The sequence below is a fragment of the Cynoglossus semilaevis genome, chromosome 16, assembly GCF_000523025.1.
Source record: "Cynoglossus semilaevis isolate Cse_v1.0 chromosome 16, Cse_v1.0, whole genome shotgun sequence".
In the NCBI taxonomy this organism is placed as follows: Eukaryota; Metazoa; Chordata; class Actinopteri; order Pleuronectiformes; family Cynoglossidae; genus Cynoglossus; species Cynoglossus semilaevis.
The window spans coordinates 3,643,265-3,667,675 of NC_024322.1; the positions used below are offsets into that span (position 1 = coordinate 3,643,265).

General features: G+C 39.7%; 3 protein-coding genes across 6 annotated transcripts in view; 1 reads left to right on the plus strand and 2 right to left on the minus strand.

The window, feature by feature from the left end:
- Positions 1-24,411, plus strand: part of phf11 (PHD finger protein 11) — a 959,893-nt gene that overhangs the window by 30,853 nt on the left and 904,629 nt on the right. The window lies entirely within an intron of this gene.
- Positions 801-4,512, minus strand: LOC103391753 (gastrula zinc finger protein XlCGF26.1-like). The gene is made up of 3 exons (XM_008328153.3): positions 4,205-4,512; positions 3,349-3,601; positions 801-2,620 (listed from the first exon to the last, which is right to left on the minus strand). Exons 2-3 carry the CDS (start codon positions 3,554-3,556, stop codon positions 990-992), a joined length of 1,839 nt encoding a protein of 612 aa, XP_008326375.1. The 5' UTR covers positions 3,557-3,601; positions 4,205-4,512; the 3' UTR covers positions 801-989.
- Positions 5,279-24,411, minus strand: part of man1a2 (mannosidase, alpha, class 1A, member 2) — an 85,312-nt gene continuing 66,179 nt past the window's right edge. Inside the window, exons 10-14 of the mRNA XM_008328148.3 lie at positions 17,281-17,396; positions 16,118-16,337; positions 14,867-15,039; positions 11,083-11,198; positions 5,279-8,518 (exon numbers count right to left, since the gene is read on the minus strand). Of these exons, the coding sequence (XP_008326370.1) occupies positions 8,383-8,518; positions 11,083-11,198; positions 14,867-15,039; positions 16,118-16,337; positions 17,281-17,396 (761 nt within the window). The 3' untranslated portion in view covers positions 5,279-8,382. The remainder of the gene's footprint in view (positions 8,519-11,082; positions 11,199-14,866; positions 15,040-16,117; positions 16,338-17,280; positions 17,397-24,411) is intronic.

Consider the following 24,411-nt stretch of genomic DNA (forward strand, 5'->3'; position numbering starts at 1 on the left):
AATGTCTTTTTTTTAAAGCCACAAACATTTGGTGTTTATTTGCAGTTAATAATAGACATCAAAGATAATTTTGTCTGGTTTTCATTTGGAAAACTACTGAACATTTAACCAATAATTTAGGTTATGCGTTAAGTTTGTTAAGTTTGTCCTTTACAAAATTCTGTTAATGGATTCTAGTTCCTGTCAATGTCTTGTGGGTATGTGGATACAGTAATGACATGAGGTGTGATTTTATAAATTTAAATAATAAAAATAAATAAATAAACAAACACACACCAGTGCAAACAGGACTTAAAACATTTGTATACACCCGTGTTTGTTTTTCAGTTACCTTTCAAATTACTAGAAAAATCTTTGTCCTCATCAGTACATGGCCCAAAATTTCCATCTAGAATCGCGGTCCGTGCTGGATGCAGCGCTCCACTGCAAACACAACGAATAAATAAATCACTTTTTTAACACAATAAATACATTTTCTTAATTACTCTGCTCTAAGAAAATATACACAAAACTTGTTTCCAAATTCTAAACTACATACATGTTCAATCGAACTCTTCGTTGATTTGAAAGTAATAGTTCGTTTCATTTGCCTTGCTGGCTAACATAACAGTTTGTGACGATGAACATTACAAAAAAGCAGCCAATATTATGAATTAAACCTACAGTCAATATGATGAGAGGCCACCTTAGTTGTACTGTTAGAGTCCTGTAAATTTGCCAGAGCTGATTAAACCTACTGATGCTCAAAAAATTAAATGTACCATAACATTCATTCAAGAACTCAAAAAGGAACAAGGATCTCAATCTTAAAAGCCTGCGATTTCTTTAATCTACAATAATGTAGATAAATTACAACACTGTCCTTGTGGCAAAGAAAAATGTCTTCATACAGAGTAGAATACACAATGTTAACAGTTTTACCTCTGAACATGAATTGATTTTTGTGTAACTGTGTTGTTTATACTGAAGAAACTTTTCATCCTTCATTTTCAAACAAGTCTGTCTTTCTGTAGTTCACTTAAGTTTCTAGTTGCTTTTTTTTGGAACACTCCACTCAGGCTGGAACGAGGCTCAGATGATTCAGTATTTCCACATTTTAAGAAACTTTCCCCTGTATGGACTGACATGTGCAACATCTTACTATCGTGATCCGTAAACTGTTTACCACACACTGAGCAACTCAACAGTTTCTCTCTAGCGTGGATGTTCAAATGGTTCTTAAGGTGAATCTTTTGGACAAACCTTTTGCCGCAGACTAAGCAACTAAACGGTTTCTCGTCCGTATGGATTTTTTCATGTAACTTAAGGCTGCTTTTGGCCGTGAAACTTTTGCAGCACAATAAGCAACTGAATGGTTTAACTCCAGTGTGAATTTTTTCATGTGATGTAAGGTTGCTCTTTTTGATAAAACTTTTACCGCAAACCGAGCAACTAAACGGTTTTTCTCCAGTGTGGATTTTTTCATGTTTACTCAGTTCACTCTTTAGAATAAATCCTTTTCCACACTGTGAACAACAAAATGGTTTCTCGCCAGTGTGGACTTTTTCATGTGACTTCAGGATGCTCCTTTCAGTAAAACCTTTCCCACACACAGAGCAAGTGAAAGGTTTCTCTCTAGCATGAATTTTTAAATGTTTCCTCAGCCGAACCATTTGGATGAAACTTTTGCCACACTGAGTACAGGTAAACGGTTTCTCATCTGTATGCAGTTTTTCATGTAACCGTAGACTGTTCTCTTCCGTAAAACTCTTACCACACTCAGAGCAGCTAAAGAGATTCTCTCCTGTATGAATTTTTTCATGCGAGATCAGATGACATTTTTTGACAAATCCCTTACCACACTCAGAACAAGTAAATGGTTTTTCTTTAGTGTGAATTTTTTCGTGTATTCTCACGTCACTTTTTTCAATAAATCTTTTGCCACACACGGAGCAACTAAACGGTCTCTGGCCCGTATGGATTTTCTCGTGTTTTCTTAGATTGCTCTTTTTGATGAAACTTTTACCACACACAGAGCAAAGGAATGGTTTCTCTCCTGAGTGAATCTTTTTATGAGACCTCAGACTGCTCTTTTCAGCAAAACTTTTACCACACTCAGAGCAACCAAATGGTTTCTCTCCTGTGTGTATTTTATCATGTTTCTTCAGATAACGTTTTTCTGTAAAGCTTTTACTACAAACAGAGCAAGAGAAAGGTTTCGCTACAGTTTTGGTGATGCGTTTTGTCAGATACGACCGACTCGTCAATGTTCTGTCACACTCAGAAAGGCTAGCTGTTTTATTTTTTACCGGTTGGATTATTAGTGGATCACCAATCTCTTTCCAGTTATCTTCACTTTCTTCATTCTCAGATGAAACTTCAGTTTCATCTTCGGTACCTTGTACTGAACATCCGTCGGAGCCTGATTTCGTCAGTCCTACACGGTGAATAAGTGAGAATTCTGGTTTCAATTCAGTTTCTTCACTCTTAACAGTCACGGCAATAATGTCATTCTCTTCCTGTGTGATGCATAGTTCGTTCTGTTCCTCTTTAATGTGTGGATTCTGTGGCTTGTCCAAACTGAGGTTCCACTCCTGCTGCCCAGAAGACAATTTTGCTTTGATTACAGGCTGCTGGTAGTCTGCAGGAAAAAAATAAGTAAAATGCAATACAACATATCAAATAGACAAGTTGATTTTGGCACAATTTTCCAGACTACCGGTTGCTCTGGTGTATATGTTGCATCAGCCAAAAAATGCATAATGAAGAAGAAGAAGAAAGAAAAAAAAGTCTCTCAGGAGAAAAAGTTGTAGCAGCCAAAGGATGAAAAAAAAAAGTGCAACTTACAGGAGTAGCAGATACTGGTACACAAGCCTAGAGTGCCCTCTTGTGGCTGTCAGTGTGTAAATTACAAACATGCTCAACCTATATTACTTTCAACCTAAAGTAATATAGGTTGAAAAACACTATAGTACTTTATACTGATTTTACACTATACTGAAGAAGCCTCCTGAATGAGAGGTGAAACGTCTTCTTTGAGAAAATTACACATCCAGTTGCCTAACAGAACAACCTCTTCAACCTTGACCATGACCTGGATGACTGGGAATCTTCATAGACATTATATTACTTTGTTTTGACACCAAATTTATGACCACTGAATTTGTTATTGTTGAGAAATAATCATTTAGGCTATCACATCATGAGCAGTGAACACACCATCCTACCATGGTGCAGTTAGCTCCTTTTGTTTTACTATAACACACTTGAGGCTAATTGAGGCTAAATACCAGAACTTTCCAGCAGCCTCCGGGCAGAGGATGTGATGCTTTGGAACCTACACAGACATCCCCACACAGATTCACATACCTGATATTAAATGTCCACTCCTTGCTGGTTCTGGTCTTAGACAGTGTTTTTTGTTGCTGTGATGATGATACTGTGGAAAATCTGAGCTCTCTCCATCAACATCTTCACTCTTCACAGTCACAGCAACGACATCATTGGCCACCTGTGTTATACACAGTTCCTTTTTTTCTTTTTTTACGCCAGGATGCTCTGACTCCTCCAGGTCCATACTAAGGATCACTTCTCCTGCTCAAGGAGAAACTGTGCTGATTACCTGAAGGAGAGAAAGAAAAATTAAAAGAAGATCTATGTTCATGTTGTACTTATTTAACAAGGTAGGACACAGTAATTCCTGTGTCTACTGAGAGTAGTGGTATCATAACAAATGTATATATATGTATATATATCCGCCTATTTTGATTCTATTTATATCCACGAACCTACTTTGAATAATGAAAACGTACTCAAAACGAATTGAATTTGAATAGAATTTTATTTTGTAGCGGTTAACTATTTAACCAATCATTACAGTCCTCGTTATGATCAGTAGCCGCATTGTCATACTTACTTATTTTGTCTGTAATGTGCTCTTAGTCTAGAATTCTACAAATTGTATTGTGCTTGAGTACGAGCTAATGATGCCCGGACTAATATGGCGGCAACTTTAGGCGTAAGCGCTGGCGGCAGCGACGAATTTATCGCCGCATCGGCTTACATTTCAGGATAGCAAAAGGACTAGCCGTGTATACATATTTTTCTTGCCCGGAGCAATATGGTTGTGATGCTGGGCCCAGACTTGTAAATGCTAACCCCGTTAGCTTCGCCAAACACTGACTTTTATAAGTATCTAGAAAGGTGCAGGTGTGTGCAGACTTACTCCAGCTTAACAATAAACAGCCTCCTCTGGCGGCAGAACTCCCGCTGTGTTGCTTTTACACGCCAACAACCGTCCCAGCCATTAGCTGCTCTCGGAGCAACGAACACGGCTCCGGTACATGAGTCGTCCCTTCTCTATCTCTTCCCACCCAGGTTGAAGTCGTCAACAGGTCTGGACAACTCGAATATTGACAGCGTCGCTGGCCGTACAGTGTATAATTCATTAACTTCTTTCATTATCCGAGTCTCGACGGCGGACGAAGAAACGAGCCCAAATATACGAAGACGCAACATAAACTCTCGTTTCACGTTACGTGAAAGCGTCAGTGCGTCGGCCATATTGGTTGAGGAACGTCTGTCGTGTTTGATGTTGAACATGTCAACCGAACAAAAAACGAAAAACAAAAATTTGGTGTTTAAAGCCATATGAATAAAAATACCATCTTCTCGTTAGTGTCTTTATAAATTTAGCTCTTTTAGGAATACTTGGGTCATGAATAAACCTTGAAGAGATGATGCAAAAAAGGGTGTTTAGGTTTTTAATCCTTCCCCAGTTAATGAATGTACATCAAAATAAATATGAACTGGCAAATAATATTACAAGTTTTATATCAATCAGTTTTTTAAAAATCTTATACAACTTTATATGCATTACTTGAATTTCAGTCTGTAAATCGCCCATAGCGAATATCTTTGAAATAGCTTGAGGTTAAATATTTCACATTCAAGCATGATTCTTAGTCCACCTACGTAATGTACTTACCTTTAAGGGATCGTGGATAAATTACTGATAGCTGAGCTGTTAGTTGTAAATAATAAAATGTAAAATTCAAAACAAGGGGCTGCGTTATATACTCTATATGCAGAGGCCATTGTCATTAATCCTGAAACATTTGATAATAAACATAGTGATTTGTTTTACAAAATATTTCATTTTGTAACTAATTTTTTAGTGGCCTTAAACATATTATATACAGCACAGGTGTCAAACTCAGGTTCGGGGGGCCAAATCTGGCAGACCTGGTTACTCAACACAGACAAAAATAAGACCAAAACACAAAGTCTCAATTTTTGGTCACTTTTCATAACATCTTTAATGACTTTGTCTCAGTTCTAAACTTATTTACAGATATTTAATTTTATTTTTCTCTTTAGATAAGTAAAAATACAAATACAGAACACGCATTTCTCCAAAAGCAACATTGCTCCCAGTGAATCAATTTTGAGGCCTCCAGTTCCTCCTTTTTCTTTAATGGGTATAACTGGTGGTGATAATGACGATGATATCAGTGACGTCAGAGCCGAAGGGTTGGTGATTCAGTAACCAAAGCTGTGCAGCATCAGTTAGATGATAATGATAACTGCCAGCAGAGGTCGAGGGAAAAGATAATGATGGAAGCGCAAAAAAGGTAAAAAGGATAGGAAATAAAATGTAACATATATACACAACATGTGATGCTGTAGTCAGATCACAAGTGATGAGCACAGTTACAGCTCAATCCAACAGATAAATAAAGGAAAAAAATAATTTGATTATTTGTTTTATCAAATTTAATCGTTTAAATTGAAGGTCAGTTAAGGTTATGTCTGGGGAAACATTTTTAAGGAACTTGATGATAAACCACGGCCTGGTCAATGTGACTATCTCTGTCCCGACTGATAACCTATTACATTTCTTTGTCAGCAGGGGGAGTTGTTGGGCTTCTCGTCCATTAATTTTCAAAGATGAGCGAAGAGTTTTTTTATTTTCTTTGAGGTTTTTCATGTTAATGTCAGTTGTTTTTTGTTCTCTGGAACAGAGGAAAATGTTGGTGCAAAAGAACAGAACCCCCCCCCCCCATTCATCTTGACTTCAAAATCGAAAAACGATCAAAAAACACAGGCGGAAATGCACACTTGGTGCAGCGTCATATTTGACATAAGGCTTGAAAAAAATCGTCTATGCTAAAGTGGTGGTCAACTGCATGATGACAAAAATGAATCATAAATTATAAAATATAATCATAAATTAAATGAACCTGCTCCGTCTCTTCGACACAGGGAAGTTCAGAGTAAAAATGCTTCTACAGCAAACAAATAAACCCCTCACTCATAACACACTCACACACCTGGACCAGCAAAAGCATAAAAACCACTGGGTTGTGTTCAAACAAAGCACGTGTGATGTCATCATTGTCAATGAAATGTTCTATTATATTTAGTGATTATGGAAATAATGACTTTTTTTTGTGTGTGTCCCAACCACTGGTCAACACAGGAAGCAAGGTTTGAAGACACCCGAAGCGATATTTGAGATTTGAAGAAATGTATTAATTACCTATGGAAAGTTAAGGAGAAATGGTTACTTTTGTTAGGGGGAATGATCATCACAGATGTCACTTCTCTCGTTTCTGTCTGAACAATGATGTTTAACAGAATGAGTCCACATTTGTATCCCCTGTATAACAGGGCTGTCACTTTATCATCAGAAGTTGTACCACCTACACCACCATGGACTCTGTGATCCAACAGAGGGTGCTCTCACCCTTTCTTTACCACAGTAGTGCAGCCTTAGCCTAAAGCAGACTCCAGACATCGTTAGCTGTTAGCAGGAAAGCTAACCAGTCGCCCAGGGCACTAAAATAAACCGACAAAAGAAGAACATGTGGTAGGAAAAAACATCTCCATAAACACTAAGATCAACTTCTGAATAACATCTTATTTTGTGTGTGTGTGTGTTTCAATGGGTCATTTGACGCAATAGACCTTCCAACTTGCTTTGTGGCTAAAGTGACAGCCATACTTTGGGGAGATTTAGAATCTCTGTCTGACATGAAATACGGTTTCATACTTTTTGGAGCCACATGAGAACCCTGAGAATGAAGGTTCTGTAAGTTTTACGATGATGGACAAGTTGAAACAGAGGAGAAAGGAGGCCCATAAGAGCGGCGATGATGGATGAAAATGACAGCGCTTCAGTTAATGATGCCTACAGTCAGGTGGCAGAGTGATAGTGATTCAAGGTGGAGCAGAGAAAATGTGTCACGGGACGTCTTCATTTCCTCTGCTCCGACTATCATTCCCTCCATACAAAGTGCACCTAGAAATGATTTACAGCAGGGGGTTATTTTAACCACAATACACCCACTCACCTACTCATTCCACCCTTTTCTTTCTCTCTCTCACACACATACTCACACACCTCATCTCACTGTGAATGATCTGAAAATGATGCGAGTTGATTTATGAAAAGCTGGGAAATCAGCCGGCGGCACAGATGAGAAAAAAGACAATAAGCTGCAGAGAAACTGTGATAGTTTGATAAGAAAAATGTGGAAACAAAGGGGGGGCGGGGCAGTGTCAAATCAAGCTGCGAGGAGGTCACAGGGTCAACAGCTGCAGCTTTTGGACATCTCAGACTGGAGGACCAGGAGGTGAAGACGAGGAGACCAGCTGTCCACCTGCTGCTGCTGTTCTACACACACTGGTCCACGTTGTTTTTCTTTAGATATTTAAAAAAAAAATCTTTGAGGAAGTGAAAGTGTTTCCACTGCCTGCTGTGATGCTGAGAACGTGATGAGCTGTTAACAGTTCCAGGTCCAAGTTCATGTGATGAAGGGATAATAGGGTGAAGATTTAGAGTTTGGGTCAAGAAGAAGCTTTGATTCAACCCTGTGTCCCCATCAGGACCAGTAGGAACAAAAAACCATCCAGGGACCCTGTAAAGTCCTCAAGTCCCACTGTCTGAAAAAAACCCACACCTCCATCAGTACCAGTGTCCAACTGGCCTTTCAAAAACCCACCAACACTTTCAGTGCCATATCTGAGTCCGGAGGAAAGATTGGTCAATAAAACCGGAAAAATAAAAGAAACCAAACAAAGTCGTCGTTTTTTTTGTCCGACCACCACTTTCTCAGCTCGGTCCATCGAAGCCGACCGTGCGGCAGCACAACCTCTGTCCTCTGACTGGAGAAGACAGGAGACGGAGCAGGAGAGCGGTGTCTCCAGCTCCTGTGTTTGATGTCTGCCGTCCGTGAGCAGTGGACCAAAATGTACGTCAGTCCGGTGTTGGTGGGGTGGGCTTTAATTTAGAGCGCGGACAAATGATGCGCTGCCCCCCGCCCCCGTGCCCCTCGCCACCCTCGCCCCCAGCCCAGGTGCCGTAGAGCAGAAAGAGGGTCTGTGTGTATGTGTGTGTGTTTATTGCTGAGCCGGCTCACTGCCGGGCAGCGTGATGTTGCCCAGGTGGAGGACAGGAAGTGGGTGAGCCTCTGTGTTGAAGACCCAACTCTCCAGAGGCAAGAGGTCATCGCTGGAGAACAACAGGTACAGGTACCTAAGGGGGGGTGAGGGGGGAGGCGGAAGGGGTAAGAGTAGGAGGGCAATGGAGGGAGGAGAAAAAAAACCGGATAGAACCAGTGTTAACGTGGAGCAGGATGAAAAACCTGGGAGAAAAAAAAAACACTAATGGAGGGCTCCTTTTAGAAATGATTTTTAAAAATAAAAAAAATTGTTGTTTGGTAATGCATATGGACTGTTAGTCATCAAGAAGTGAAAGCCTTCAATACTCTCACTGACCTATTCAATTCTACTTTATCCTCAAGCCACTGAAATGTTCCACTTCTATCCAGTGTAGCATGAAACTAAGAGTGAATCTGTACAAGGCGACAGAAATGAACACTCTGGCATTCGCTCCACATTTTTAATCAGATTAACGACAGGGTAGCTGCGGAATAATCATGATTATTCAAGCACATAATTTATGATGAGTAATCATGAATAACAAATTGACATTGCTAAATATGACATAAACATTTCCCAGCAGTCCAAAGAGGCCTTTTTTTCTCAGTAACAATGTCAAGAGTGATTCTAAGTAATAACTCGTAGCATGAACCTCCAGTCCTGACACTGCACTTTTGCGCATTACTGCCGACTCAGAGCAGAAGCCGCAACTCCAGTTCGGCGATGTGTCGACCACAGATCTGCGATGGCGACTGTGGGACACCGGAGGCTGCCCAACAGTGGGAGACATACAAATGTCAACGCCTCGCAAAAGTTAGCCGTCGGCGTGGCAAGTGACCTTTACGCACCAAAGACAAATTCCACTGACATTTGATGCTTTGTGTGCGTCAGTTTCCAACCCATTAGAATTGAAAAAAAAGGAAGCGTTGGAAAGGGATCAGACACTGGAACTCAAAACTGGTTTCTGATCATCAGTTGACCTGTAAGACGCTTTGACTGACAGTTACAGCTGTGGACACCTGGTAGTTCAGGACAGTCGGCAGATGCGGTTACACACGGATGAGTAGGTATCGCTAGTCTGCCAACAGGGGGAGGCAGAGAGGTGCAGTGACAGCATACTCTGCCTTACGTGGACTCTTTATTCATCAGTGACGGTGGTGATAATGTGATAACGCAGAGGTGTCTGTGCTGCGTCAGTCATGATCATGTGGTGGTGGAGTAGAAAACACACAGGCCTCTGAGCAGAGGTCTCTGATGGAGTGTTAGCCTGCTATTAGCCTTAAAGGAGCAGCAGTGATAACAGCTGAACACACACAGACTTTAGGGGATCTGTGCGTTACCATAACATTAGCAGCCTGATGGAAAAGAAGCAGACTATATGGACAACAGTCCAGTGGGAAAGACAAAGTCAGACAAATCCCCTTTATGTATTACAGTTTGTGTTTCCAAACTACGGCCCTGCATCCAATCGTGGCACGGTGTTTAACTTTTACTATTATTTTTAATAATAATGCTTGTGTTTGACTTACATTAAAATCATTTCTGCTCTACATTTTAACTTTTTTTTTAAATACATCCCAGCAATGTATGATAAAATATTAAATATATCTTGGCTCCAATCAGGCATCTTCATAATTTTTTTGGCTTTTTCTGAAAAAAAAAAAAAGTTTTGCAGAGCTGTATCAAATTTATTTTTTAATAACTGAAGCTATTTTGTTTAATATTTAGGTGGTGGTTTAATATATTTCACTATATCTAATATATAATAGTTAATGGTTTATTTCACACATCCTTCCCTTGAAACTACCCTTTAGGTACAGCATTATGGGGCTAACTGTTATCTGGGGTAAACATTTGATTTTCTTCCTTTGTTAGTACCTATACTATACACAGGGTAGAATACTACATCAATACCTATACATACACTTTGACTGTTTTCATTTTATTATACTGCACATCCCTTATTTAAAAGGAAATCATTCTGGTTTCTATAATTGTTCCTTTTGTTCAAATAGACTGCACAGAAATGCCAAAGAAAAAAAGAAAGCTAAATAGGAGCACTTTTTTTTGTTTTTTATTTATTCACCCAAATCGAAGTTTCTGACTCGCACAGTGTGAGTCAGACAAAATCCTGCAGCTATTTCTAAGGTGTTTAGAGCGATAGTCACTGGGTTTTATCTGTAGCGAAAGAAACTCAATACTGGGTTTTTTTTCTTTTATTATTATTTTAGGTGAAAGATTCCTGCAACATCTGCAAATCCAGCTGCTGAAACGCCAGTCTACATCTAAGTGGATTTTACAATACAGGAAATGCATACGTTGCTTTTTGCCCATTGGCTGTATAGTGTAGTTCAGAACGTTTAACCCAATAAAAACTTTTCAAAAAAAAAAAAAAGTTTCAAACTCCTGCCTCAGGTATTCGTTGTTTGGCCAAAATTTGTTTTTTATTTCTAAAAAGAAAATTGTTGTGAGCAAATAGTTGCCAAAAATATCTCATAAACAAACATAAACATCTCAGTTTCAAAAAAACTACATTTTCTGGAGGTTTTATTTAATGTGTCGGGAATTACGTTGTTAAGTGAGTTGAGTGTCGGTCATACTGCACAGATGATTGAATCTTAATGAAGACAACAAATTGTCAGATTAGCGAAGGCTTACTTGAGGGTTTCTGCCAGGAAGAAACTCTGCTGCACGTCATCATAGGTGGGGTTGGAGGAGTAGACGTCTTTCACCCCAGAGAAACCTCCACTCACCCTGCAGTACTTATCAATGGCCTGGAGGAGACAAGGACACGGGCAAGGGTGGGGGGCAGATGAGAGGAGGGGGTCCAGGAGAGCACAAGTTAATAAGCTTACAAAAGTGCGCTATAATTAATTTCTCTGCGTATGACAGATTAAAGTGAGGCCTGGGGAGATGTGGGAAAAAAAAACAGCCATAATTTTTTTTTTGGGAGAAGGAGATTAATGCAATTAACACCTGACTCTGCCTCCCCCGCAATTCATTTTTTTATTCCCTAACACTGAGTTCGCACAAAGCAGTTTTACAGCATGCACAATAAAACAATAACCCCCCCCCCCCTTTTTTCATTGCTTATTTAAATAGAAAAGATAGTTGATCTACTGTGGAAGAAACAATGTGGTTTTTCTCTTACCAAAAACACAAACAAAAAAGGATTCACAACAATCAAAAACCCATTTTTCTTCTTTATACATTTTTTGGTAACTACATCTCAATATTTAACGTTTTAAAAACACAGCAGGTCTCTTGTGATTTTAAGGATTTATCACACAACCCTATCAACATGTGGCACAGCTGTGAGTAACCATGTGTGAACCATGAAGGTGCCATCAATTCTTGTCATATGTGGGCCAAATAAACGTGAAACGTGTGCAACATGGGCCAAACCTGGCTAAAACGTCTGTTTCAGCAATCCTAACTAGGGATGACTACAATATCAATCTGATACCTTCTTCTCTCCTCCTGCATGTCATTGGCTGCCGATGCTGAGGCGATAGTGTCCCTGCTAACACCATGTCATCAAAGTTAAGCTGAGCACTTGGGCTTAGCTATCAGATCGGATGTCTTACAGTTGTTTTTTTCGATGTTCGATACTGAAAGTTTAACCAGTACTGGATTGTGCCATCCATCCCTAATCCTAACACGTGTCTACACCGCAGCAGACATGACAGAAGGTGATCTTGTGGTGTCTGTTGCATTAGAAGTACCTGCTTCTGTCCTGGCTCATGTGGTGGGAGAGGGATCAGGATGGAGAGCTGTGGTCACAGGTAATTTAATGACCTTAGGATGAACCTGCTGTAGACCGCTCCTCTAGTGATCCTGCTACCTTCAGCTTTAATTATTAATCAGAGAGGTTCTCAGGTTATATTATATTCTCTTCATCTACATGGACCTCAGTATTCTATACTGACAGCAGTGAACCTCTCACTACACTCGGTGTACGGCATGTTTTTTCCAGCTCTTGTTTTGGCTCTGAGGGAATAAAACTGTGTCCTCTAACCCTAAAATATTCTAGTGACGCTGTGTGTGTGTGCGTGTGTGCATCCAAACACAGAGTCACACACGAGCGCACATCCTCATTAAAAATGCAGCAGTCGTCCAGCTGGTGATGGCGACAGCGCATTAATAACTGGGCCCTCTATTGATTTGTGGGGAGGGACTTGTTACAGTAAAACACATGGTGCCCCCATAAACATTCAGGGTGTGCGTCGCTACAAACATATGCGAGCGAATGCATTATCTTTGTCCTTGTCTGTCTCCACATTACATTACCAACACTCGTTACGAACAATTACACGCTGGAATGACCGTTTGTGTTCGATGTGAGTTCAGCACAGGCACATAAACACACCTTTCCTTTAAATGTACCACGTGAAACAATTCACAGACAGCTTCAAAAACACAACAGTCAGTACTGGATAGGAGCATTATCAATTACCATTCCAGGATTTACTAGTGTCACTAACACCAATAGGAGCAATACATACACGTCGAGGTCCGCGAACACTAGACAGATACTGGGAAGAGCCATTCTGCTGTTCTCAGTAAGGCTACAGAAGAACACCTGAAGCCCCCTGCTGGTTCAAGATGTAATGTCACATCCACGTTTATTGAGGCTAATTCTCACTGAATGAAAAATGTTATACAAAAATGATGTTTGCAGGCGATGTGGCGTCAGTAATGTTTGCCGCCACTTCATCTGTCAATTACAGACAGCGCACAATCTTTTTTATTTAATTTACAATTTATCCACAATAACTGGATATTCAACCAGTCCTGTCAACTTCCTGTATGGAGCAAATGACTTTAAATAATGCAACAGAGGCGAAGCCGATCCTTTCAGCGCTCAGTTCTCTCATTGCCACTCATATTTTCCATCATCAAACTTCATTAGAACACTTGCAAACACAATGGCTCGCCTCAATACGTGCCTTTGAACAGAGACCAGAGAAAGCAGTTTGAGTGCTCCAAAAGGTAAATGGAACGGCTGACAAGAGGATTGCTGGGAAAAGAGGGAACGGAGACGATGAAGTACAGAGTGTGAGAGAAATAATAAAAGGACATTGCAGGCGGGCTCAGATTCAGACACGTCAACTGGTATCTTAGATTGAAGGGGTTTTAATCCAGTGTCAGGAAAAGTAAAGGAGTCAAGTGAAAAGGAGAGTGTTGGAGCTTTTGTTCTTTTTGTATGCTTTTACCCGGCTTTTCATATTTAAACACAGGGGGAATAAAGAAGTTATACCACCTGAAGGAATCCACTGATCTAATCGAAATCCCTGTCAGGCAACTGCTATGGAAAAGGTTGACCTGCAATCTGAATCAGACCAATGCAGATTTAGGTCAGATTTATAGTCAGTAACCCCTGCTGCCAGAGCAAAAACTTATTTTGTATACAACAGGATCAATCAAGCCAAATCCCATCAGCCAGTGGCTACCGTCAATCTGTAAGGCTTCTGGGCCAAATGTAAAACTGTGGAGGAGGAAAAGCAAAGAAAGGAAACTGAAGTAAAGGAAAGGAGGCGTGAACAGCTGTGTTGATGCCCATTTGACTTTGTGACATTCCACATCGATGCCATTCTTTGCCTCCTGCTGGGATTATTTATTACTTTTCTTGGGTTTAAGTTATGTTCTTTAGAGGTACCCACTCATTTATGCAAATAAATTCATCTGGAAGATAAGACTAGATTAGGACGAAGCTGCAAATTTATTTTCACGGGAAAATAGCAGTCAGATAGACTACATTATTCACAATGTTTTACGGGTAAAAAAGGAGAAAAAGAAGTACTGGTTAATTGGAAATGTGTAAGAGAAGGCTGAGCTGAATGGCTTCCAGTTGTCAAGACTGAAAAGTGAGATAAATGTCACCATAGAACCATTGGTTGATTTACCATGGGACTGATGGAGGAACTCGCTTCCCTTTGAACACAAATTAGTGGATGGTGATTAACTGCTCAAGTGTTGCCGTCTGAGACACTGATACATATAGCAATTGCTTTAACATGGTCATTTGCTAATGCTAAAATCATGCTAAACTTTATTCTACAGAACTTAGCAAAATGTCCTTAAGTAAATATGAGGTCTTTTGGAAAACAAATTAAAAGTTCGCAGTCGGGACATGATTTATCTTTTACTCAAAGGTGAATAATGATTTACACCATTATAAACAATTTCACATCCTTGAAACATCCACTCCTGCAGACACTAGTAGTCTTAAATAGGATGTGTAACCTTGAGGTTTTAAATCTCTCTCTAAGGTTTCCTCAATGACAAGAATTGATCATACAGCAGCCGTAGAACAGCAGCTCCTGTGTAGCCTGGTGCCAAAAATAGAGATTTTCTCTGTGAACGCTGGTTCCATTTCTCACACAGAAAACACTGTCACAAATCATATAAAACACTTGACAATAAAGTGTATCCTCCTTACCTGTGCTGCTTCCCAGCCCCACTGCCGGTACTTGGGGTCGTGGGTGAACCTCCACATGTACCAGTAGGTCTCGATGACTTCGGGCCGTAAAATGTAGTACTTTTCGTTCTGCCGCACAGCCACAGCCTCCAGGCCGCTATCAAACTTAAAGGCCTCTGGGCCGAGCTTCAGCACTTAATGAGGAAGAAAAGTTTGAGCAGGAGTTAGGTAACGGAACGATTAAAAATAAAGAAGGGCACAAGAAAAGAGAAGAGGAGTGGTGGGAGAATCCGAAGCTCAGAGAACGAGGAAATGACATAGAAGAGACAGGAGAGAGGACAAGACAAAGAAGTGAAGAGGATGGAGGGAAAAAAATACGATGAACACACGATTAAAGGGAACAAGTTCAAATCAATCCCTATTGCTTGTACGTCTGAGATTTATATCAATGATAAAATGATAAAAACTGGCAGCAGTGACCCTTTTTTTAATGATTATGATACACACACATGCACAGCTGTGGTTAAGATTAGGAAGTGTTGTCAGCAAACACCATAACACATTCAAAGCCCTCTCCATCCCATCTCCCCTTCTCAACACCCATTGTGTGTGCTCATCGGTTGCCACAGCAACCGCTACACTTCCTTCGAGCCTGCTCACGACTTCTTACAGACACACACACATACACACACACACACACACAAACAGCCAGCAGTCAAAATGCTGCTGTTTCTTTGCTATGAACTTTTGATGCCTATTGGAAAACATCCCAGGTGGGTATCTGAAGGTCACTGTTGAATAGGTCATTTTTGTTTTTTATGCTTTGTGCAAATGAAAATGTATTATACTGTACCAGACAGAAAGTAGCCACCTGATGCACTACAAAAATAAAACCTGAATTAATGGTGACCCTGAATGAACCTTTTTAAAACTAAAACTCACCGGACATGAATTAGTTTGATAGTTAAGTTAACCCTGAAACACATACTTCGGTAGAAATTTGTTATCAAAACAGTTTGTCAATCAGTTCAGCAGAGACTTTTCTCTCTGGGCGAGCTAAAAGCTATATGCTAATAAACAGTGTAAGAGGGTGTCTGAATACTAATTAATAACCACCACCATAATGACACACTTTTTAATGACTTTTCTCAAATGTGCTCAGAGAAGTATTCTGCACTAGTCAGTGGTTGCCTTGGTAACAATGGCATCTTACCAAAACAAGCAATGAGTGCTGCTTGGATAAAGATTGTACTTCAACTTGATCATCCTCACCTGTCCTGTCGTAGGACTCGTGGCACGTGTGTGCGATCTCGGCGCCCAGCTGCAAGTAGTGTCCGGCCTTGTCATCGGGCGACCCATCAGCGCCCAAAGCAAACATGCCGCCGGCGAAGCAGGCCAGGTGGCCCATCTTCCTTTCCAGGTGGCCGTTCTTCCACTCACCGATGAATGTCAGGCCGCCGTTGGATTTACGAATGAGGTGGCGTTCGATGGCCTGTAGGAAGGGGAAAGCTACAGTGTGTGAGTGTGTGTGTGTGTGTGTGTGTGTGTAGACAGTAAATGAGGGTGAGTGGACGGTCAGCAGAATTGTGAAGCAGATGCAGAGGAAATAATAAGTGAGCCAGTGTGTTCGAACGCAACGAAGAATCAAGGTGATACGTGACGACAGATAAAATGAATGTTTGGAAAGACACATTTTGAAACGAGGAAATTGGAAATAATTTAAGTGCACGTGTGTGTGGGTTGGAGAGAGTCAATACAGAATTAAAAAAAGACCAATTCAGTCACATCCTTCACCCCGGAGTTCTTCTCACCCTGACATCCTGACACTCCCGCTGACTGACAGCTATCTTCACCAGCTACAGACCTTCACTGTCTACTTCCTGCAGAAGACGCTCCTACACACAGATTATCTATCTTTTGTGCAGAGAAGAATGATAAAAAAGTGAAAAAAAGTGGAGAATTTTCATTTCGGGCCAGCACAAGGCCCAGAGTTAAAGTGATTGATTGGAGATTGAATGGAAAATCATATTAACAGATTAAAAAATAAAAATAAAATAATCAAAAAAAGGATTTATCAGGTATATAGTATTAGCAGGATGTAATCTTGACATGCTCAGTAATATTGAAGTGCTTATTTTATCACATTTTGTTTCTAGCACTGGCCCTTAACAAAGCTGTTAGAAAAAACATGTTGGTTAAACTTTAATTTAATTATTGCTGCCAAGTGGGCGTCATGTTCTATTCAAAAGTACGGGAAAATTAATTTACCATCGACACTCACTTTTTAAAAAGTAACCTTGAAACCTGGTTTTAGAGTGTTGAGTTGTTTTGTTATAACACTTCCTGTGTACATTATTACATTATACAGTTATTGTCTGATAACTAAACTAAGCTACTCTTTCAAGTTGAGCATCCAAATCCTGATTGGTCCGTACCTCGATAGCGTCATCGTACGTCTTGCGGGCTTCTGTGTCCGTCTTGTCTGACATGAGCCACGCCTTCAGCAGGTACTCGTAAAAACTATCTCCAAGTCCTCCCACTGAAGTGTGATCTGCAGAGAGGGACAAAACAAAAGAAATGAGGTGAAAAAAGCAGCGTGAAGGTGAAGGAGTGACTGAGCAAACGGAAAACAGTGAGAGACAGACAAATGAGGAAGCCCAGGTAAATTATTCATTCCACTGCTGTGCTTCAAAGTCCTTGGCAGAGCACAGCACATGGCATTAAAAGCAAGCCTCATTTCCTCTTTTGTTTACACATTCCTTCATCTCCGTACATTTCAATACCCCCCCACTGTCTCTTTTAAAAAAGTTTACACAGCTTTCACAGTGTGTCCTAATTTGGAGGACATCATACAGTGAGGACAGGACATTAGCCAACAACAAGACAAAAAAAAAACTGTTCTAGTTTCATTCTCTCTCTTCTTTTAGACTTAAACATTTTACTTCATCTTTAGAATAAAAATGCACATTTATGGAAAGTAATTATACTTTATAAACATATTTCTGTTTTATATTTGATTGTTTGTAGAAATAAACAAGGACTTGTAAATGCATTCTCCTAAAGCTCGGTGGAAGTGATGATTATGGAGAAAGTTTCTTTCACTTCTTTAAAGATTCATTTAATTTGGATCTGCGCTGCAGTGTTATGCTAGTGCAGGAGACAACGACCACATCGGGTCTAATATTTTATTCAACCCCAAGTTTAGGCTCACGGTGCCAAAATACTGCTAGATATTTGGGGCCTGCTCCAAAAACTCTCATGGTCTCATGGACATTTATTTGAAAGGTCATATTCTCACATAAAAAACTCACTCACCATTTTTGACATCATTCTGATCGTCTAATAAAAATAAATTGAAATTCTACTTATAAAATTAATTAGGATAATTTGCTGGCCACGAAAAAACAACAGTGTTCTCTAGATTAAACTGAATCAACCCTGATTTTCTGATACAGCCCTGAGCAGCAAAGAAACTGTCAGGAGCCTGATCTGTTGGTGGATAAAGCATACACACACAATCCACTGATATATATGAAGATGAACTGTGGGTGTGTGTGTTCATAACCAAACTGTTCAGTTGTCCTGTTGGTAATACGTAAAAAATGTGCGTGGGTAGTAGCATAAATTAAAAAAAAAAAAACAATGCGCAAAAGCAGTGCAAAATCAGACTGGACCGCTAACTGCTATTACAATTAGCGCGAGATTACAAAACAACTCAACTCAACCCCCATTACGTGATCAAACTCCACTTTCAGCAGTTTTTGACTCATTACACGCTTGAGTGAAAAAGTGACCACTTTTGCTCAGAGGACGTGTGAGTGCCTTCTTCTTTGACAGTTATGGACGACCACAGCGTTATGTTGATCGTGTTTGTGGTAATAGCACTGGGACAACACTTTGATTTTCCTTTCCATTTTAAACCCCCAAACGCAGAAATAATGGTCAAATGAATGACAACTGTTGCCCGCACTGTTCGAATATGACAAATGGCAAAGTAACAGACATTTGTTCAATTACTCATTAAGTCAAATGAACAGACATGACAACTGACTTTCATTGCAGCCCTTGGTGAAAACAGCAAATATACTGCAGTCCTACTGTATTTGGGAGTAGATTTGAATGTGATCACAACAAATTATTTTCCTTAGGTGGTTTTACATGAATGTAGCGAAGTAAAGACATGCTCAAAGAAGAAAAAAATTGAAGCAGTAAATTTAGTGCAGGTTGAACTCACTTCAGCATCGACCCAATTACGAGATATTCAATAGGTTATATACATGAGCAGACTGGAAAGATGTGAAGCTTCAACGTCGCTGAGTCAACAAAACCCAGAAGTGGACTAAATGACATCAATTACTCCTAGGCAAGTTTCTTTTTAGGTAATGATGGCTTTTGAATAGTGACAACATTAGAAGGTGTTACGCAGCATTAGCCGTGCTACACTGAAGCGCTCCTAATGAGTCAGATTAGCTCTGGGCTCATCTGGCTTTTAATTTTGTGTTTAAAGACGCAAGTGTACAAAATGAAATGATCTGTCTTTGTAGCATAAAACAACAAACGACCAACAAACATGACCGGGATGAAAGCGTGCATATTTCCACTGTTTTGCTAGCCTTTGGCAGGAAGCCACAGAATTTGGCTACAGGCATATTTTCCATGTCACAAGATTAAACTGATATTTTGTAACTGGTAGGTTAAAGAAAGGCATATGCAGTATGTATCGTGCAAATGTTCTGTATATACTGTTTTTTAACCTACCAGTTAGAAAATATCAGTTTGATCTTGTGACATGGAAAATATGCCTCTAGCTAAATTTTGTGGCTTCCTGCCAAAGACTAGCAAAACATCAGAATGTTTCCCAATTGAATCGCAAAAAAAGTGCTTGATAGAGTGAAAAAGAATATTAAATAAAATAGTTATACTTGTTATGAGTGCACACGGACATAAAGACATATTGTATATTGGTGTTTTTACCCTTAAATGATTATCTTCTTGTACTTGGGTCTACAGCAGGTGAGCACATCGCAGGAGAACATTAAAAGACAGGAGCTACAGAGACTACATGTAAATAAAGAAAATGAAACTGAAAACTATCTTTTTCAGTGGCCATTTTATAACAACTTCCCCCGTATCATGATCACCTCCCACGATATTACTTCTTATCATCTGCCCACACACGTTCCCCTTGACTTCTCTCTTATTTTACTGCCAATCAACAGATCCAGGCCAAGCACAGGGCTTCTGTCAAACTGGGGGCTTCTGTCAATCAGAGGCGGGTCTCCACACCGATAAAATTTCACAAGGTTTAAAGAAACAACAATGACAGGTTAAGGTCAAATGGCTCGGTGCTAAAAGTGTCTGTTTGTTATATATGTATGTGTTAATCAGACTAAACATTTTATCGCATTTTTTGCATGAAAAAAAAAGAAATTGTGGTGTAAATTGGAGAGCCATTACAATGATGAAGAATTAAAAATAAGTTTGATTTGGTGTGCAAGAATAAATACCATTTATATTTTATATAATAAAATAGCAAAAACAAAAACATTTTTTAAATAACTGCATTCAGTATTTAATCTAAGTTATTTTCTGTGCTGCAAACTGAAAAAATAAAATAAAAAAATAACACTGCTCAAAACCAATCTTTCCCTCTGGCTGCACATCTCAATACTCCCAATACTCTTACGCATGTTTTGTACCACTCTTGTCAAGGCACTCTTATGATATGCTTTTTTTATATAGAGCAGATTAAAAGACAAAGCAGAGTACCATGAGAAGAACCTGATCGACAACGATATAGAGAGATAATAAGTTAACTTATATAGTGTGTGTGTATAAAGGTCGTGTGTCAATATAAGTAGGAGGGAGAGTGTTAGAGAGACAAGAAAGTGTGTGCGCGTGCGTGTGTTTTCGTATGTGTGTGTGCATGTTAATACGGCTGTCAGTCACAGACAGATCTCATTAAGACAGCAGGGCTCAGCCTCGTTCCTCATTAGTGTGGTTTAACTACCGTCTACACACCTACACACGCCACAAGACGGGACATGATGTGACACGTTCGTCGAGTCCAGAGTTTCTGTTGCCTTACATAAACACAATCCAGATGTTATTCATCACAGCTGTACTACTGCATAAATTACAACCTCAGTCAAAACGCTCTGCTGTCACAGGGGTTTTTCATCTAAATTTGATTATTTTAGCATCATAATTTATACTCAAGCAAACAAACAAACAAACCCCCCCACCCCCCGAGTGTTTACTTGCCACCGCAGCTCCTGTCGCGGGCAGATTTAATGTGGCTGTATTATGTTAATGCCAAGATATCGGTGTGCATCAATCTACAGTGAACCTCCCCTCACAGAAGCTCCAGCTAATCCTGAGAGTGGTGTCTAAGTAGCTTTGTAATGAATTCCAAAGGATACGTCTGTCCCTGAGTGACTCTGCTGCAGATACAGCGACTGAAAAATGTGCTCCTTTTCACTGACTTTATCTGGGATTTCCTAAACATTTTAGAGATCCTCTATTGTGACAAAGACACTTTAGAAAAACATTCTAGCATTTAGAAAAAAAAATATGAAAGGGATGTGATGTTTATATATATATATATGTATCGCTGTTATATATTCTATACAACGCATATAAATATCATCAAGCTGTACATTTCCAATGAGTACAATGTTATGGCAAAGCATTCTGCCATGGGCTTTTTTTCAATGATTGGAAAATGTCCTGTAACCCCTAAAATAAAAACTCAATTTTACTTGCTTGAGATTCACAGTATTTGGCATTTCATCATCAACTTCTGTGACTCTGCAAATATTCTTTCTTGCCGAAAATACCAAAACTCGACATATGTCTAGTAATGTTTCTGACCTGTTTTCAATCCATTTATGTATATGTATATATGCATTGTCCATATATGTATTTATCAACTGTTGTTTTTCCTAGTGTTTTTTATTGTTACTTTAATCATGACATTGTGATTCAAATAAAAACATGTTCTGAAGTATACCATAGGACAGCAGTGTTCCTTGTTGCCATCACCTCTCACATGAACTCATTTGACCTGGATCTCCATTAAGTGAAGAGAACAAAATGCTCCCTCCCTTTGTGAGACTTAGTGAATACAATGTGCGCTCTCATATCTTGTAACATAATGAACATCTTAAATCACTAATGGCCCTTAACGGGACACACTTTCTTATGTCAACACCATTGGACTAAATGTGGCTAATGGAGGAGCATTTACAACCAACTGCACTGAACACAATGACAAACAATGGTTGCAGTGGTGAACGTGAAACACACAGGCTTTAAAACTTAGACGGTGTTGTTGTAATAAATTTAGGGTAAATAATCCATCCGCCTTTAAAGTGAAGCACCCAGAAGCTGCAGCATCATCAACGTTTACAGGCCTTCGTATATGAAGAGTCGTTACTTCAATATAAATAAGTCTGTAGTGAGTACAGAAAGCTCGGGTTTGTTTTGAAACTCTAATCAAGCTTGTGTTATACCTGCTGTAATTAGCCAGTGGTTAGAACAACAAGGTTAGAAGGCAGCTAATTAGTATGTGCTAATTAAAGATCACAATTAACATGCAGTAATAGAGGTGCTTAGAAACAAGGTGAGGCTGGTGAGGATTTATTTTCCTGTTACCAACCTAATATTTCTGACCTTTCTGGGTAGACAAATATGACACTTAAACATTGTAAAAGCAGCATTTGGCGCTTTAAGAAATCTACAGTGTCAAAATATGTTGGTCAGCTCCGTAAATGTTGCGGCCGGACAATAAATACCTACAGTCTTTGCGTGCACATGTGGTGGAGGAACATGCTAAATCGTATAAGCACAAAGCTATAGCAAACTGCTGAGCAGAGGCACAGACGGTTGAGTTTGGTTGGTGAAAACAACGGTGAACTTGAACACAGTGCCTGCACTCAGCCACAGAATAATAAAACCTAGAATTGATTCAAGGTTTTAATAACTGTAACATCACTGCATTGCTGTACTTTACATTGTTCATGCAATCGAGTCCTGTCAGAATCTCACTAGAACCCACCAGCTGGCGTCACTGGTATAAGAAGATAATGGAATCTGCTCGCCTATATGTCTGCATACGGAGGATCATTTTGGCGTGCACTATCTGCTAATGCCCGCTCATCTCCACTGCAAAGTCAAATGTAACAGAACATAACCACAGGGATGAACATTGTCTCATTACGAAGTTGATAGAGTTTCTACTCCTATACACTGTAAACAAATCTTCAGTAAAGAAAAACAAATTATTAAACCTTAACTTCTTTAAGGTTAAATAATAATAATCGTCTTTTTATGCTTCTCTTTCGAGTTCCGGTTCAAATTGTTCCAGTCTTAGTCTGTTAAAGCATGTTGACCCAGCGCCACATACTGGCCTAGCATATGTATTACAGGAACTGGGGTCGTACAGCATTTAAATGGTCCTATTCTGTCACAAAATGGACTGGTGCCGAGGCAGTAGCGGTCTGGAGTAAGGTTGCATTTTAGAGAAAGATACGATAGCTGTTTGTAAGAGCGTTGACAATAGCATACCCGGTAAATAAACTGCAGAAACATTTCAGTGACAAACAGCACAGAATTGAATTGCTTCGACTTGCTGCCTATCTGTGGTGGTAAATAAACACAAGGCAGAGCTACAACACAGAGTTCTCCATCTTAAAAGTTCTGTGTGTTATTAAACTCGTCCACAAGGTCCACTAAGGTGCTAACTCTTTGACGTAGAAATGTTTTTTTCTGGTTGTTTGATTGGCACTACTTCAACAAGGCTGTTAAAGCTCCAACAGTCCCAGGTTTAAATAAAAACAGTGATTAGCAAAAATGCATTAAAAGAAGCTTTATACCTAAAAGGACTGCATAGATGACAGGTAGATAAAGGACAAGAAGATACTTTAGTTTTAGCATGAGACTTGGAGAAAGTGGTACAGGAACCACTTACCACACAAAAAGTCTGATTAATGACAGACTCACAAACAAACAGACAGACAGCAACATAAAACACCCCTCATCACTTGACTAGCCGTGCAGTTGGCCAACTAACTATCCATCTGTTGACATTATCCCGCTATCCATCCATCACTCGCTTCTCCGGCCGTCTTTTACTCCATTTACTTTAATCCTGCTATTGGCCCAAAGTCTGCAGCTCTTAAAACCGACATCAGCTCCACAGACGAGCCACCTGTACATCCATTAATCAGTGCCTCACTTTATCCATCCATCCATGTGCCGTTTTGTCAAGAGGCAAGAAATCAGGGAGGTTTCATCGTGCTCATGTACAGAAAGCCTGGGACCATCTGGTGAACGTTCTCCTCTGTGCACAGTCCACAGATATGTGTTATCCTCAGTTTTCATTTACTTTGGAGTGCTGTTCAATTGATAAGATGGAATACGGCACACTCTGTTTCTCTTAAGCCGCAGACATAACCAAACAAAACTGTATTCAGTTTTAAACAGTTTTCATCTTTTCATTTTCCCTTCACTGAACTGAGGAGAGCAAACCCTGAGGGGATTGTCATATCTGATGGATGAGAAAA